Source organism: Phaenicophaeus curvirostris, chromosome 34 (assembly GCF_032191515.1).
Source record: "Phaenicophaeus curvirostris isolate KB17595 chromosome 34, BPBGC_Pcur_1.0, whole genome shotgun sequence".
Lineage (NCBI taxonomy): Eukaryota > Metazoa > Chordata > Aves > Cuculiformes > Cuculidae > Phaenicophaeus > Phaenicophaeus curvirostris.
The window spans coordinates 911,194-925,814 of NC_091425.1; the positions used below are offsets into that span (position 1 = coordinate 911,194).

Sequence of the window (14,621 nt, forward strand, 5' to 3'; positions counted from 1 at the left end):
TCTGTGACGCTGCTGGGGCAACAGAAGGAGCACAAGGGATTTGCCCCAGAGATGCTGTCAGCAGATCCTGGCAGGTGCCGAGGTGTGAAGGACCCGTGGTGCCCCCGTACCGTAAGGGATTTTCCTGGTGATGCTGCCAGCCTGTTCCTGGCCTGAGGAGGCTCCGTTGTGTTTTCCATCCGTCCCCAAGCCCTCTCCCTGCACAGGTCCTGTGGGGGCTTGGGCAGAGCTCCTTTCCCAGCCGTGTTCCTGCTGCTGCCCCGTCACCTCCAGAGACAGAACTGACCTCACCGTCCCCGTCACAGTCAGATGTTTCCTACTGGATTCTGAGTTTCTGAGACACAATTGACATCCTAACCCCCTACTCATCCATCACCTCCTCATGTCCTAGGACCTGAACTGGTAAAAGTTCACTTGCCCCACATCATGAGGAATGAACATGGGGACCTTGGTTCGTGGAGGGACATCCAAGTGCTATATTGAGGCGAATTCCCATGTCTTGTTACTTGCAATGAGAAGAGACTTCGAGGCAATATCTGTCCCAGAGATCTTCGTGGAAACTGAAGAAACTGCTCTTTGTACACATTCAGGTCATCTCAGCTCACAGACATGATGTGTGCGCTCACATCTGATCCGTACAATGCCAAATTGGCCTTTGGTCTACTCAATCAGTGTCCTCTCATGGAAGAACAGAGAAACTCTCCAAGCTGGGGTGAGAGGCCAGTGCTGGGAATGGTGGTTGGCAGGGGTTTCACCAGGATTATTGCCTCTGGGACAAATGCTTGAGTCAGTTCCTGAGAGAAAGTTTAGAAGAAGCCCCAAGCCTTGAGGCTCTGCCCTGAGGAGGTCCCCTTGCTCTATGGAAAGGCTGTTCTGGAGGCAGCTCTGTCCCACAAGCAGCATGGCTGTGACCAAGCTCAGAGCCCTCAGGCCTTACAGCAAGGCAAGGGGGGAGGAGGAGAGTGTGGAAATGGGGAGAGAACAGCTCTGGGGGATCAAGTGCTGGTGCCTGGCAGTGCTGCCCTGCTGGGACTTTCTTCTTTTCCAGCCAGGAGCAAAGGAATTGTTCCTGAAGCTCCAGAAAGCCTTGGAGGGAGGGTCAGAGGAAGAGACAAGGTGCTGCAGTGGCTTTATTTTGATTACAATAGTGTGGGTTGTCATTACCTAACCCACAACGAACTCAAAAAGAGTTGAAAACATGATCATAAGTTAAAAAAAAAAAAGTAGAAATATAAAAATATAGAAGGCAGTAACACCAGCCATGAGTAACACCAGAACTGCTATGCAGAAGGTCAGGAATTTATTGCATCAGAGCTCTGTCCAGTTATAAGTTCCCGCAGCGCATCCTTGAGGTCCTTGTTCCTCAAGCCGTAGATGAGGGGATTCAGTGCTGGAGTTACCACTGCATAGAGAAATGACACAACTAAATTCATGGATGGGGAGGAGAAGGAGGGAGGCTTAAGGTAGGTAAACATGTCAGTGCTGAGAAACAGGGAGACCACAGCCAGGTGAGGGAGGCACGTGGAGAAGGCTTTGTGCCGTCCCTGCTCCGAGGGGATCCTCAGCACGGCCCTGAAGATCTGCACATAGGACACCACAATGAAAACAAAACAGCCAAAAGCTACTAAGAAACTAACCACAATAAGCCCAATCTCCCTGAGGTTGGCATGTGAGCAGGAGAGCTTGAGGATCTGTGGGATTTCACAGAAGAACTGGTCCACAGCATTGCCCTGGCACAGGGGCAGGGAAAATGTACTGGCCGTGTGCAGCAGAGCAGAGAGAAACCCAGCGCCCCAGGCAGCTGCTGCCATGTGGACACAAGCTCTGCTGCCCAGGAGGGTCCCGTAGTGCAGGGGGTTGCAGATGGCAACGTAGCGGTCGTAGGACATGACTGTGAGAAGAAAATATTCTGTACCAAGGAAGAAAATAAATAGAAACATTTGGGCAACGCATCCTGAGTAGGAGATGGTCTTGGTGTCCCAGAGGGAATTGGCCATGGATTTGGGGACAGTGGTGGAGATGGATCCCAGGTCGAGGAGGGCGAGGTTGAGGAGGAAGAAGTACATGGGGGTGTGGAGGTGGTGGTCCCAGGCGATGGTGATGATGATGAGGTCGTTTCCCAGGAGGGCAGCCAGGTAGACGCCCAGGAAGAGCCAGAAGTGCAAGAGCTGCAGCTCCCGTGAGTCTGCGAATGGCAGGAGGAGGAACTGGGTGATGGAGCTGCTGTTGGACATCTGCTGCCTCCAGACACAGGACACTGTCATATGAGAGAAGGACAGTGACAAGTTAGGATAACCTCTGAGCCAAATCAAAGCCATTTCTCCTTCCCCTCCCTCCTGCTCACACCTTGTCACCTTTTTTCAGCCCTTCCTTCAGCTCTGAGCCTGGAGCCCTGCTCGGTGCCGGCTGAATGTGCCGGGAGGAGCAGAGCCTCTGCCCGCTGGCTGCGAGGAGTCAGCCCTGCTCTGCAGCAGGGGACATGGGGACGGTGGGGACAGGGGACACTGCTGGGGTTCAGCGTTGTCCAGGGGAACTGCTCCTGGTGCAGAAGGGCCTGTCAGCATCTGCACTGCCGGGGATGAGGAGCTGAGAAGGTAGCAGGCTTAGAGGTTTCGAATGCCTAAAGGTGTGACGGGACAGGTTTGCATCTGTGAGGGCAGCATAGTGCTTGCGAGGAAAACTCAAGAAAAGCCAAATGTCCTAACGAGGATATCTTAGTGCAGACGAGATAATTAATTCCTCAGGAATGCACTGCCCAAGGCCACACAGAAGATCAGTGCCTGACTCTGCAACTCCCATCCCCAGAGAGACTGGCAGAGAGAACAAGAGAACAACAGCAACATCTCTGGTTTAAGTTTCCTCTCCATCTCTGATCCTATCCCTTCTCTCTGGAGGTTTTCCTCAATGGAGCTGATTCCCTGTCCCATGCCTTCTCCCTGTCAGCGCTCACAGATCCCATCTGACCCTCTCTGCATCCCCCTGGCCCTACACAAACATCTGCCCGGGTTAAGCTGGACGTAGGGTCTTGTTGATAAGCAGAAAGGGATGGAACAGACTGAGCCTGATGGGTCCAGCAGAGGTGATGCTGCTGCTGTCCATGGGCAGAGGACCAGCTGGAGACATATTCGGAGGCTCCTATCGGACCTGCTGACCGCTCAAGGATACTGCTCAGGAGTCTCAGTGATTTGTTTAAGCATGAAAGGCTCTGGTTCCATTTCTCCCACCAAATTCCCCAGGTGCAGGGAACTGAAAACACAGAGTCTGGGAAGTTCCTTATCTTTAATGCAAGAGCCCTCCTGACAGATCCCACAGGCTGTGGCTGTGCCGGCTTTAGGAGATCCCTCCAGCAACCGCACCTGCATTGTCCTGCACTCAGAGACTCACCTGGAGAAGGGCTGTGAAGAGTTTTCTCCAAATGAAGCCTCCTCTCTCCTGCCACCCCACCTGCCTTTCCCCTCTCTCTGCTCCCTCCTGTCCCCTCGCTGCCTGCAGGCAGTGCCCTCAGCCCTGCTGGGCTTTGCAGAGGAGCTGCTCCTGGCCAGACCTGGCTCTTTTATGATCTCCTGTCTCATGATGAGCTCCCTCCCTGCCAGGAGCCCAGCCCAGCTCAGCAGCAGAGGAGCAGCCCAAGGCAGCGCTTTCTCTGCTCCCTCTGGGCTCCCTCGAGGTGTCCCTGGGGCTCCAGGGGAACATTCTGAGAAACAGGCTGAAGCCATCCCTGATGCTTCCTTCATCATCTGGGCAGGCACACTTCTGTCCTGCAGTGTCATTGCTCCTGTTAGAAAAATAACAGGGAATGAGAATCAATTTCTTGTCGCACCATTAGACAGGACCTCAGAAAGGTGACAGGGAACGAAATCATTTCTCCAAAGTAGGAGGATCTGTCCCACGGAGTGAATTCAGGCATTTCATCCGAGGTCTTTAGACTTGGGGCTGGGAAGACACTCAGCTCCCTTTCCCCCAGACACATCTTCTGCAAAGCTTATGCGCACACAGGGTCTTGAAACCCTTGGTCGTGGTTTCCTCATGGCAGGGATGAGTTTGCCTGGTGCCACAGCTTCAGGGCTTCAGCCCTAATGGGCAGCAATGCCCTCAGCCAGGGGCACAGGCAGGAGGAGCTGGAGCCATTCCCATGGGAGACAGAGCTGGGACATGGTCACAGAGCTCAGGAGAGATGGTAGTCAAGGACAGCATCTTCCAAGCACTGCAAGGCTCCAGATAAACTGAGTCTCAGCTTGAAAGTCCATTCAAGGACCCATGATGAGATTTTGCTGCTTCAGGAACAGTTAAAGAAGAAAAATACGCTGCGTAGGCACTGCTGGATTTAGAAGGGTCAGGTGTCACAGATCTGAGGTTCACTGTGTCCTCTGTCCCTGCCTTCCCCATCAAGGTCTCACAGGGCTTTGTGACTCATGGTAGGACTCTGGAGGAGTTTGACCAGTAGTGGGTAGAGGTCAAGTCAGGGATCTCTTGGGCAAAAGGAATTCTTCACAGTCTATGAGACAGGAGGGGCAGCATCGCAGGGAGCTGAGGGAACAGGAAGATGTCACAGTGTCTCCATCATCTTCCAGAGGTCATGGAGAGTGTTGGAACTCCCTGACCGCTGGTACCACTGCCACATCAGAAATGGCCAGTGGATGAGTAGGGGAGCAAAAGGCTTTGCCCCAGAATTTGTCTAGTAGGATCCCATTTCTGGGTGTCTGAAAGAGAAGGGGATTTTATTTCCCTTGGTAGATTATGTCTCACCATCCTTCTATGACCCAACTCTTCCACGGTCTGATTCTCCCATGACCAGACACTTACATAAGCCACCTCTTCTAGGACGCAGGTTTTCTGTCACCTGAGCCCTCTTTGACTCTAGTGAATCTTCTATGACCCAAGACTTATATGACCCTTCTAAGACTTCTTTATGACCTGAATTTTTTTATGTCCAGACTGCTCTATGACCCTTAAATGACCCAAACTTTCTATGAAACTTTTATGACCAGACTCTTCTATAAACAGCACTTCTCTGTCCCTTTTATGACCTGATCTTTCTATAGCCCAAATCTTCTTTGATCCTTCTATGACCCAACACTTCTCTAAACCTTCTACAGTTGAATTCTTATATGACCCAACCCTCTATGACGCCAATCCTCTAAGATATGAGTCTTTTATGACCCAACACTTCTAAAAAAAGTCTTCTATGACCCAAGCCTTCTGTGACCCAACTCTCCTCTGACTCTTCCGTAACTTTCTATGACCTGACTTCTCTGTGATTCTTCTATGACCTGACTCTTCTATAACCCGACTCCTCTATGACCCGACTAATCTATGACACGGCCCTTCTATGGCCCAACCCTTTTGTGAACCGGCACTTCTATGACCCCTCTATGACCCGACTCAAGTTTCTATGAGTCGACTCTTCCATGACCCAAATATTCTATAACCCAAATCTTCTATGACTCAAATATTCTATGAGCTGACTCTTCTATGGACCATCTGTGACTGGGCTCTTCTATATCTCCTCTACGAGCCGACTTGTCTATGACTAAACTCTTCCGCGACCATCTCTTAAATGACCAGGTCCTTCTATGACTTAAGCCTTCTATGAACAAACCGTTCTATGACCCAGCTACTCTCTGACTCTTCAGTGCTGTGTCTTTCTCCGATCCAGGTCTTCTGTGACTCTTCTATGACATGAATCATTTATGCTCCAACACTTCTATGACCAATATATGACCAGATGCTTCTGTGACCCGACTCTTCTAGGACCCAACTATTAACAAACCCTTCTATGACCTGACCCCTCTATGACTCTCTATGACCTGACTCATATGAGACGCTTCCTTTATGAACTGACAGTTCTATGACTCTTGGATAATTCTTCTATAATGTGAACTGCAGAATATATGTAAATGCAGAATATATAATGTGACTGCAGAAGCAATCTTTCTATATCCTGATGCTTCTACAACGCACACTTTCTGTGCCTCAATGTTTCCATGAAACTTCTATGAGCGAACTCTTCTATGACCTTTCCATGACTAAACACTGCCAATACCCAACTAAACTCTCACACTCGTATGACTTGACTCTTCCATGACCTGAGTATTCTATGATCCACAATGATTTGAACGTTCTATGAACCATCTGTCCTTCTGTATTGCACCTCAATGACTCGACTCCTCTCTGACATGATCTTTCTCACAAACACATTTTCTGCCACTCTTCTACGATCCAACCCGTTAATAACCCTACCCTTCTATCCCCCAACTCTTCTGGTGCACGTGGAGCTGTGTGAGAGCCTTGGCATCTCAAGGAACCCTACAGGCCTGTATTTGGAATCACATGGAATAACTGCTTCCACTTCAATTCAGCAATGTGAGAAGGCTCATGGCACCAACATCATTGCAGTCAAAGCCAGATCTCCCTGCCCAGGGCCTGGGGGTCAGGGCTTGGACTTTCTGCTTCACCAAGTGAACCCAGGCTTTTCTTAGCATCACAGCTGCCTGCACGGCGCCTTTGTCCTCCTGCAATCATGGCCTCCAATTCTCGGCTCTAATGAGTCCCTGGGGAGCCTTTGTCACTAACGATGCTCACTGAGACCAACTAAGACTTCAAGAAATTTTGAGCTTTGCTTTTGACTTCTTGAGAGCTTTGTTCCATCTCCTCTCAGCAGCTGAGGTTCAAGGACTCATCAGCAATTCCATCCTGGATCTCATTAACCTACAGAAAGCCTTAATGAGCTCTTTCTCTTCCTGCTGTTTTCTTCAAGTCTTCAAGCCTCGCATGGCTCCTTGTAGTCATTTCCCAGTGTGGTTACAGAGGAAGATTTCAAAGTGCACCTAAGAAAAACGTTTTATCTGAAACTTTCTAGAACTTTCAAAATCATACAATGGTTTGGGTTGGTAATGACCTTAAAGCCCATCCAGTTTCAACCCCCCTTCCCTGGGCAGGGACACCACCCACTGGACCAGGCTGCTCAAAGCCCCATCCAGCCCGACCTTGAACCCCTCCAGGCAGGGGGCACACACAGCTTCCCTGGGATACCTGAGCCACGTCCTCACCACCTTCTTTGTGAACAATTCCTCCCTAATGTCTAATCTAAATCTTCCCTAGGCCATAAAGCCACATCCTGTCATCCTATCATTCCATGCCCTTGGAAAAAGTCCCTTGCCAGCTTTCTTGGTGACCCCTTCAGGTACGGGAAGGCCTCTATAACGTCCCCCCGATGCCTTCTCTTCTGCAGGCTGAGGAAGTTCCAGGAGAAGATCAAAATTTCTTTGTGAAATCCCTTTTGAAAGGGCATGGGATTGGTGGAGGTCTCTTGTTAGTGAGGAAGAGCAAGTGTTCTGGTGCCCACGTCCACCTCCTCAGGGCAAACTTCAGCTGGCCAGCTCTCTGTCCGTGCTTCTCCATGGAGATGTTTTTTCCATTTGAGGGCCAAGGTAAAAATAGATTAATAGACGAAAGAAAAAAAGATAAAAGGAATATAAAGAGAGAACAAACCCAATGCAATTTACATCACTTCCCACCTCCTGCTTGGGGCAGCCTGCTAAGTGGGTCTCTATTTTATGCTCATAGACAAACCTAGGGAACAAGAGAGCTCAGTTTAGACGTCAACAGGGCACCGAGGCCACGATTGAAAGAAAGGACTTTGGCACTTGACGGCTCCATGAACGCAGCTATCACCTGGCCAAAGCTCCTGTGACACCTGGGAACATCCAGCTTCTCGTCCAGGGGAGCAGGATCCTTCTGGGATGGACAGGAAGGGAAAAACCTTGGCTGAGACTCCAGGGCAGCGGGGGATTCTGCACCCCTGGGGGTTCAAACTCAGCAGATTTGATGCCTCGGGAAAGCTCTTCAGCCTTCAGCACTATTCAGCACAATTTTTAAGGCACAAAGTCTGGTTTTCTATGTCCACAGCTTCCATGTTGGAGACAAAAGCCTCTAACAGGGTTCAAAAGCTCAGTTTTAGCTCCCAAATCCTCCTTTTCAGGCAACAAAGCCTCACTGTGAGGGCTCAAATCCTCTTTTTGAGCCTCTCACGTCCCATTTTTAGGCTGAAAGCCATCCTGTTCACTACCATGGCATCTTTTTAGGGCAAAGAACCTGATGTCGGGGCTCAAAGATGCAATTTCAGTTTCAAAGCAACATTTGTAGGGCCCAAAGGCTCTTTTTGAAGCTCCAAACTCTCACATAAAGGATCCAACCTCCCCCTTTACAGCCTGAAGCCTCCATTGGAGCACCCAAAGTCCTGCAGTTTTGACCAGAGCTTCATTTCTTGAGGCAACAGAGGAACCAAGAGGTTTGTCTCCTTCGCAGGGACAAAAGACTTAACTTGTAGCACTGCACCCATCTCTTTAGTGCCCCAAGTCTCATATTTAGGGTGGAAATCCTTGATTTTAGGGTTCCAACTTGTCTTTTAACACTTATAGCTTTTCTTAGGAGGCCCATAGTTACATTTTGAGTCTCAACCCTCGTTTTTTAAGTCTAAAGACACATTTCATTGTCCCAGAGCATAATTTTTAAGGACCAAAGTTGATTCTGGATGTCTGAAACCTCAGTGTTATGGGCCAAAGCTTTATTTTTAGCTCCTTTCTAGATTCCAAAGCTTCCTTTTCCGGGAACAAAGCTTCATTTTTGGAGTTGTTTGCAATTGTAAAGGCCCAGATCCTCATTTTTAGCCTCTCAGGTATATTTCAAGCTGCAAAGCTGTTGTCTTTGGTACCACAGCATCATTTCAGGGCATGAAACCCGAGGTCCGGGCTCAAAGCCTCAGTTTCACTTTCAAAGCACCACTGGTAGGACCCAAACCCTCCTTTTGAAGCTCCAGACTGTCATGGAAAGTATCCAACCCCCTCCTTTACGGCTCGAAGCCTCTACTGGAGTGCCTAAAGCCCTGCATTCAGGACCAGAGCTTCATTTCTTGGAAGCAAGAGATTCTCCGCCCCTGAGGGATGAAAAGACACATTTGTAGCTCCACACCCATCCTTTTAGTGCAGAAGTCTCATGTTTTGGGCTGAAATCTTCAATTCCAGGGTTCTAACCTGTTTTCTAGGACCCATAGACATTTTGGGACCCACAGTTACATTTTGAAGGTCTAAACTCTCGTTTTCTGTGTCTAAAACCCAAGGTTAGGAGCCTCTATTTTAAAGCCCAAAGGTTAATATTGGAGTTCCAACACCTTAGTTTTAGAGGCCAAGCCCTTATTTATAGGTTCTAAAACTCATTTCTATCTTTTAAAGCCTCTTTCAGGGATGTCATCCTCTGTGATGCTGCCCGGTGTCCTAGGAGACCTCTCTGCTGTCCAGGACAAGCACCCTCTGGACTCACTCTCCAGCAGGATCTGGAGGAGGCAGGTGGTCTCTCCATCGGGAGATGCCTGCTCCTTGCTCTGTGTGTGAGATTGGGAGATCTTACGCATCCTAGGATTTGGAGATCCCAGGATTCCTGCTTATTTTCCACGTGGGAGATGTTCCCAGCCCAGGTGGTCCCGTTTTTGTTTAACTGTGCCAGCCTTGCCCCCTTCTCCTTCGCTCAGATCGGATTTGTTTCCCGAGTGCTTTGTCACTCACTCCAGGCTGTGTACGGAGCCATCCTGGCCTGGATGCTGAAGTTCTGTTCCAATTTAGCTGCCTGCTTGTTTGTCCCCTCCACCCATGACCACAGGACCTGTTCCTGCAGCTCCAGAGAGGCCTTGGGGGAAAGAATTCAGGAAAACAGAAGCCAATGAAGGGTCCTTTATTTTGCTTAAATACACAGGATCTCAGCTCCTTATTCAAACAAACACCCAGTCAGCAAAAAAAGCAGAAAGTGAATAAGAAAGGGGGTAAAGATTTTAGAATTAAGAAACAAACAACAATTAAATAAAGACTGTCTTTGCCTGGGAGGAGTTACATGAGAACTGCTAGGCAGAAGCTGAGGAGCACTTTATTGCTTCTTAGGAACATTGAGTCATGAATTTCCAGACTACATCACTGATCTCTTTGTTCCTCAAGCTGTAGATGAGGGGGTTCACTGCTGGAGGCACCACTGTGTATGGAACTGCCACCACCAGATCCAGCGATGGGGAGGAGATGGAGCGAGGTTTCACGTGGGCAAACCCTGCAGTGCTGACAAACAGGGAGACGACAGCCAGGTGAGGGAGGCTCTTCTCCCAAGGGACGGGGGACAGGACAAGAGGGAATGGCCTCAAGCTCCACCAGCGGAGATTTAGGCTGGACATTAGGAAAACATTTTTCCCAGAAAGGGTCATTGGGCACTGGCAGAGGCTGCCCAGGGAGGGGGTTGAGTCCCCTTCCCTGGAGGGGTTTAAGGGACGGGTGGACGAGGTGCTGAGGGACACGGTTTAGTGTTTAATAGGAATGGTTGGACTCAATGATCCTGTGGGTCTCTTCCAACCTGGTTATTCTATGATTTTATGAGCCAGCAGTGGCCCAGGTGGCCCAGAAGGCCAATGGCATCTTGGCTTGGATCAGACATGGCGTGACCAGCAGGGCCAGGGAGGTTCTTCGCCTTCTGGACTCAGCACTGGTGAGACCGCTCCTCGAATCCTGGGGTCAGTTCTGGGCCCCTCACCACAAGAAGGATGTTGAGGCTCTGGAGCGAGTCCAGAGAAGAGCAACAAAGCTGGTGAGGGGGCTGGAGAACAGGCCTGATGAGGAACAGCTGAGAGAGCTGGGGGTGTTTAGCCTGGAGAAGAGGAGGCTGAGGGGAGACCTCATTGCTCTCTATAACTCCCTGAAAGGAGGTTGTAGAGAGGAGGGAGCTGGGCTCTTCTCCCAAGTGACAGGGGACAGGACAAGAGGGAATGGCCTCGGGCTCCTCCAGGGGAGGTTCAGGATGGCCATCAGGCAAAAATGTTTCCCAGAAAGGGTCATTGGGCAGTGGCAGAGGCTGCCCAGGGAGGGGGTTGAGTCACATTTCCTGGAGGAGTTTAAGGGACGGGTGGACGAGATGCTGAGGGGTCTGATTTAGTGACTGATGGGAATGGTTGGACTTGATGATGCAGTGGGTCCTTTCCAACCTGGTGATTCTATGATTCTATGAAATACAGAGAGCATGGGTTGCTGTTTACTCAGTTACTTGGTTACAAATGGAAAGAAGAGAGTGAATTAAAAAGGTGATGAGAATGTAAACTTAAAAAAACCCAACACCACCATCAATAAAATAAGGCAGTGTGCACCTTTAGTGAGTCACATGATAACTGCAGTGAAGCAGAAGTTCAGCAGTTCATTGCTTCAGTGTAAAATCCAGTTATCAGCTTCCACGTTGCATCCTTGAGCTGCTGGTTCCTCCAGCTGTAGATGAGGGGGTTCACTGCTGGAGGAACCACGGAGTAGACAAATGACACCACCAGGTCGAAGGATGGGGAGATCGAAGAGGGCTTCAGGTCAGTGAAAGTGCCCGTGCTGATAAACAGGGAGACCACAGCCAGGTGAGGGAGGCACGTGGAGAAGGTTTTGTGCCGTCCCTGCTCTGAGGGCATCCTCAGCACAGCCCTGAAGATCTGCACATAGGACACCACAATGAAAACAAAACAGCCAAAGACTATTAAGATACTGACCACAAGAAGCCAAGCTTCCCTGAGGTAGGAGTGTGAGCAGGAGAGCTTGAGGATCTGCGGGATTTCACAGAAGAACTGGTCCACAGCATTGCCCTGGCAGAGGGGCAGGGAAAATGTACTGGCCGTGTGCAGCAGAGCAGAGAGAAACCCAGCACCCCAGGCAGCTGCTGCCATGTGGACACAAGCTCTGCTGCCCAGGAGGGTCCCGTAGTGCAGGGGTTTGCAGATGGCAACGTAGCGGTCATAGGACATGACTGTGAGAAGAGAAACCTCTGCTGAAATGAAGAAGTCAAACAGAAAGAATTGGGCAACACATCCTTCATATGAGATTTCTCTGGTATCCCAGAGGGAATTGGCCATGGATTTGGGGACAGTGGTGGAGATGGAGCCCATGTCGAGGAGGGCGAGGTTGAGGAGGAAGAAGTACCTGGGGGTGTGGAGGTGGTGGTCCCAGGCGATGGTGATGATGATGAGGTCGTTTCCCAGGAGGGCAGCCAGGTAGATGCCCAGGAAGAGCCAGAAGTGCAAGAGCTGCAGCTCCCGTGAGTCTGCGAATGCCAGGAGGAGGAACTGGGTGATGGAGCTGCTGTTGGACATCTGCTGCATCTAGGCATTGGGCACTGTTGAGGGAGGAAAGGACAGTGACAAGTTAAGGGAGCCTTCTCTAAGCCAAATGAAAGTAATTTCTCATTACCCCCTTCCCCCTACCCCCGCCTCCATCAGCGCCTCTGCTGCACTCAGAGAGATAAGAGGGAGTCCTGCGAGGTGAGAGCATTGTCTGGCTCAGTGCAGAGGGAGGGGAACTGCTCTGTCCTTGCTCTTGTTCCCAGCTGCCCTGGGCTTGCACGTTTCTGAGATCGAGGGGAATCACACTCCCGTGTTACCCTCAAACCACTCAATGTCCACCTCACACCACTCAATGTCTCACCCTTTCCTAAGGTCTCAGCACCCACTTTCATCCTAGGACACACACAGCTCATTCACACGCCCAACAGCATTTTGTGTCTCATACCATCTCTGTGCTTCTCTGAAGGGCATCTCTGTAACACAGGATGTAAACTCTCCCTCCCAGAACCTTTCTGGCTTTAGTTTCTCCTCATTCCCTGATCCTATCCCTGCTGCCTGGAGGTTTTCCTCCAGTGATGTGTTTCCCTGTCGCACGTTTTTTCCCTGCTCACAAACCCCATCCCAGCCCCTTGGCACTCCCCTACACAAACCTGCCTGTTTGCAGGGCACTGCCTGGGCACGTGGTCCTGTTTGGAGGCTCCAGAGGGAAGAACAACTTGGTGGGGCCAGCAGAGGTGATGCTGGTCCATAGGCAGAGGAGGGGCTCAAGGTGGTTTGGGAGACTCCTATCCCAAATCCCTTCCTTGTCCTTTCCACTGAACAGTCCATTCAGTTTTTCTAAGGTGATTTGGAATGGTCCTGATCGACGCAGCAACCTCTGGACAGCAAAATACGCTCTCCTGCAGGAGGTGCCTCTTGCACCCACAGCTTCTCCCTGCAGCAAAATTGTCCTGCACCCAGACTTACCATGTCAAGGACTGTGAAGATTTCTCCTCCAGTCAGCCCTCAGTCATCCTCCTGACCACCTTTAAGCTCCCTCTGCCTTGCTGGTCTCTCCATGAGAAACCCTGGGAGTTCCCTTCTCCCTGCTGTCTTTGCAGAGGAGCTGCTCCTCGCCAGAGCTCGCTCTTTGTAGCTCTGTCCACTTGCCCTGAGCTCCCTCAGTCCCAGGAGCCCAGCCCAGCTCAGCAGCAGAGGAGCAGCCCAGGGCATTTTAATGACCCCTCTGGTGGGTTGGATGCTGAGTCCATGAATCTCACACCCTGAGAGGAAGTAGAACAAACCTTTCAAGAAGTAAAACTCACATTCAAGCTCCAAGGTTTCTTGTAGTGTTAATGGGTCCCACTGAGGGCACTGCTGAGAAAGCATCTCCAGGGCCCAGTTAGAGCAGAAAACTGGAGGCAGTGATGAAAAGCAAGGTAAAGGTGTCTCTAACGCTGAGTCAGCCTGGATGTGTTTCATTAATCCAAAGGACCAAGCCCTGACCCCATTAACCAAGTGGATAAGCCCTGACCCCCAGACCCTGGGAAGGGAGATCCTGTCCCTCTCTCATTCCTTAGGACTCTTCCTGAGCAGTGGGATGTGAGAACGGGCAATGCCAAGGGTAGGACTTTGGAAAAACACTTGCATGGCTCCTGGGTGGGGGTTAGGAGGCTGTGAGAACCTGGTGCTGTAAGAGTGAGGTGTTTCCTCCTCCACAGTGCAGTGAGTGCAAGTAGTGATTTGGCATCCGTCCAGCAAGCATCAATTAGCAAGCATCCATCATTGAACAGCATCCTTTTGAAGAACAAGAAAGATGATCAAAATCTGTGCTTGGAGTAGAAAGCTCTTCAGTTCCATATCAAAAGGAGCTGAATTTGTGGTGACAAAAGTCTGATAAAGACCTGACAGCGAAGAGCTTTGTCAGTACCGTTTTGGGCTGATACATTTTTGCAAGGAAAGGAATTCAACTTGGTGGAGAAGAAATTAAATATTGACGAAACCAATGTGCTCTTTACGGAGATGGGGGAGAGGGTGAGGGCCTCCTCAGAAACTCAGATACAAACTTAAATCCTCTCTGGAACCCTCACTTGAACCGAAACCCAAACGCTGACTAACCCACAACTGGCCCTGACCCTACCCCATCTTCCCACCTCAACACCTGTGTGATCACACGAGTCATTTCATAGCATTCCAAGGTTACCACGGCAAAAGAACCAGAAAAAACCAAATGTGGTTCTAGAGGCAGCACAACCGGGACTGATGAGCATCCTTCTATAACCTTGTCATACCAGTTGAAGACTTGGGAGCATAAGGGACTGCCCACTGCTTCCTTGTGTTCTGGAGGAACGTCTCTGTGCAGCCCAAGTCAGACTTTTGGGTCAAATGAATCACTTTCCATTTCTTATCGACACTATTGATTGTGACTGAGATACCCAGGCTGCAGACGGGCAGTTCCTCATGCAGTAGCTCCTCTGTTTCTCCCCACACGGACAGTCCTACGTGTCTCACCGAAGGAATCATC

The 14,621-nt window shown here is 50.2% G+C and overlaps 1 protein-coding gene and 1 pseudogene across 1 annotated transcript; both read right to left on the reverse strand.

Moving 5' to 3' along the window:
• Window positions 1-1,292: 1,292 nt before the first annotated feature.
• LOC138732620 (olfactory receptor 14A16-like) lies at window positions 1,293-2,234 on the reverse strand. The gene has a single exon (XM_069879260.1). The coding sequence runs from the start codon at window positions 2,232-2,234 to the stop codon at window positions 1,293-1,295; it is 942 nt and encodes a 313-aa protein (XP_069735361.1).
• An 8,912-nt stretch (window positions 2,235-11,146) lies between these two features.
• LOC138732621 (olfactory receptor 14A16-like) lies at window positions 11,147-12,148 on the reverse strand (annotated as a pseudogene).
• Between the last annotated feature and the right edge of the window lie 2,473 nt (window positions 12,149-14,621).

Excerpts from the sequence above, each read along its gene's own strand:
- LOC138732620 (XM_069879260.1), bottom strand. The coding sequence starts at position 2,234 with ATGTCCAACAGCAGCTCCATCACCCAGTTCCTCCTCCTGCCATTCGCA.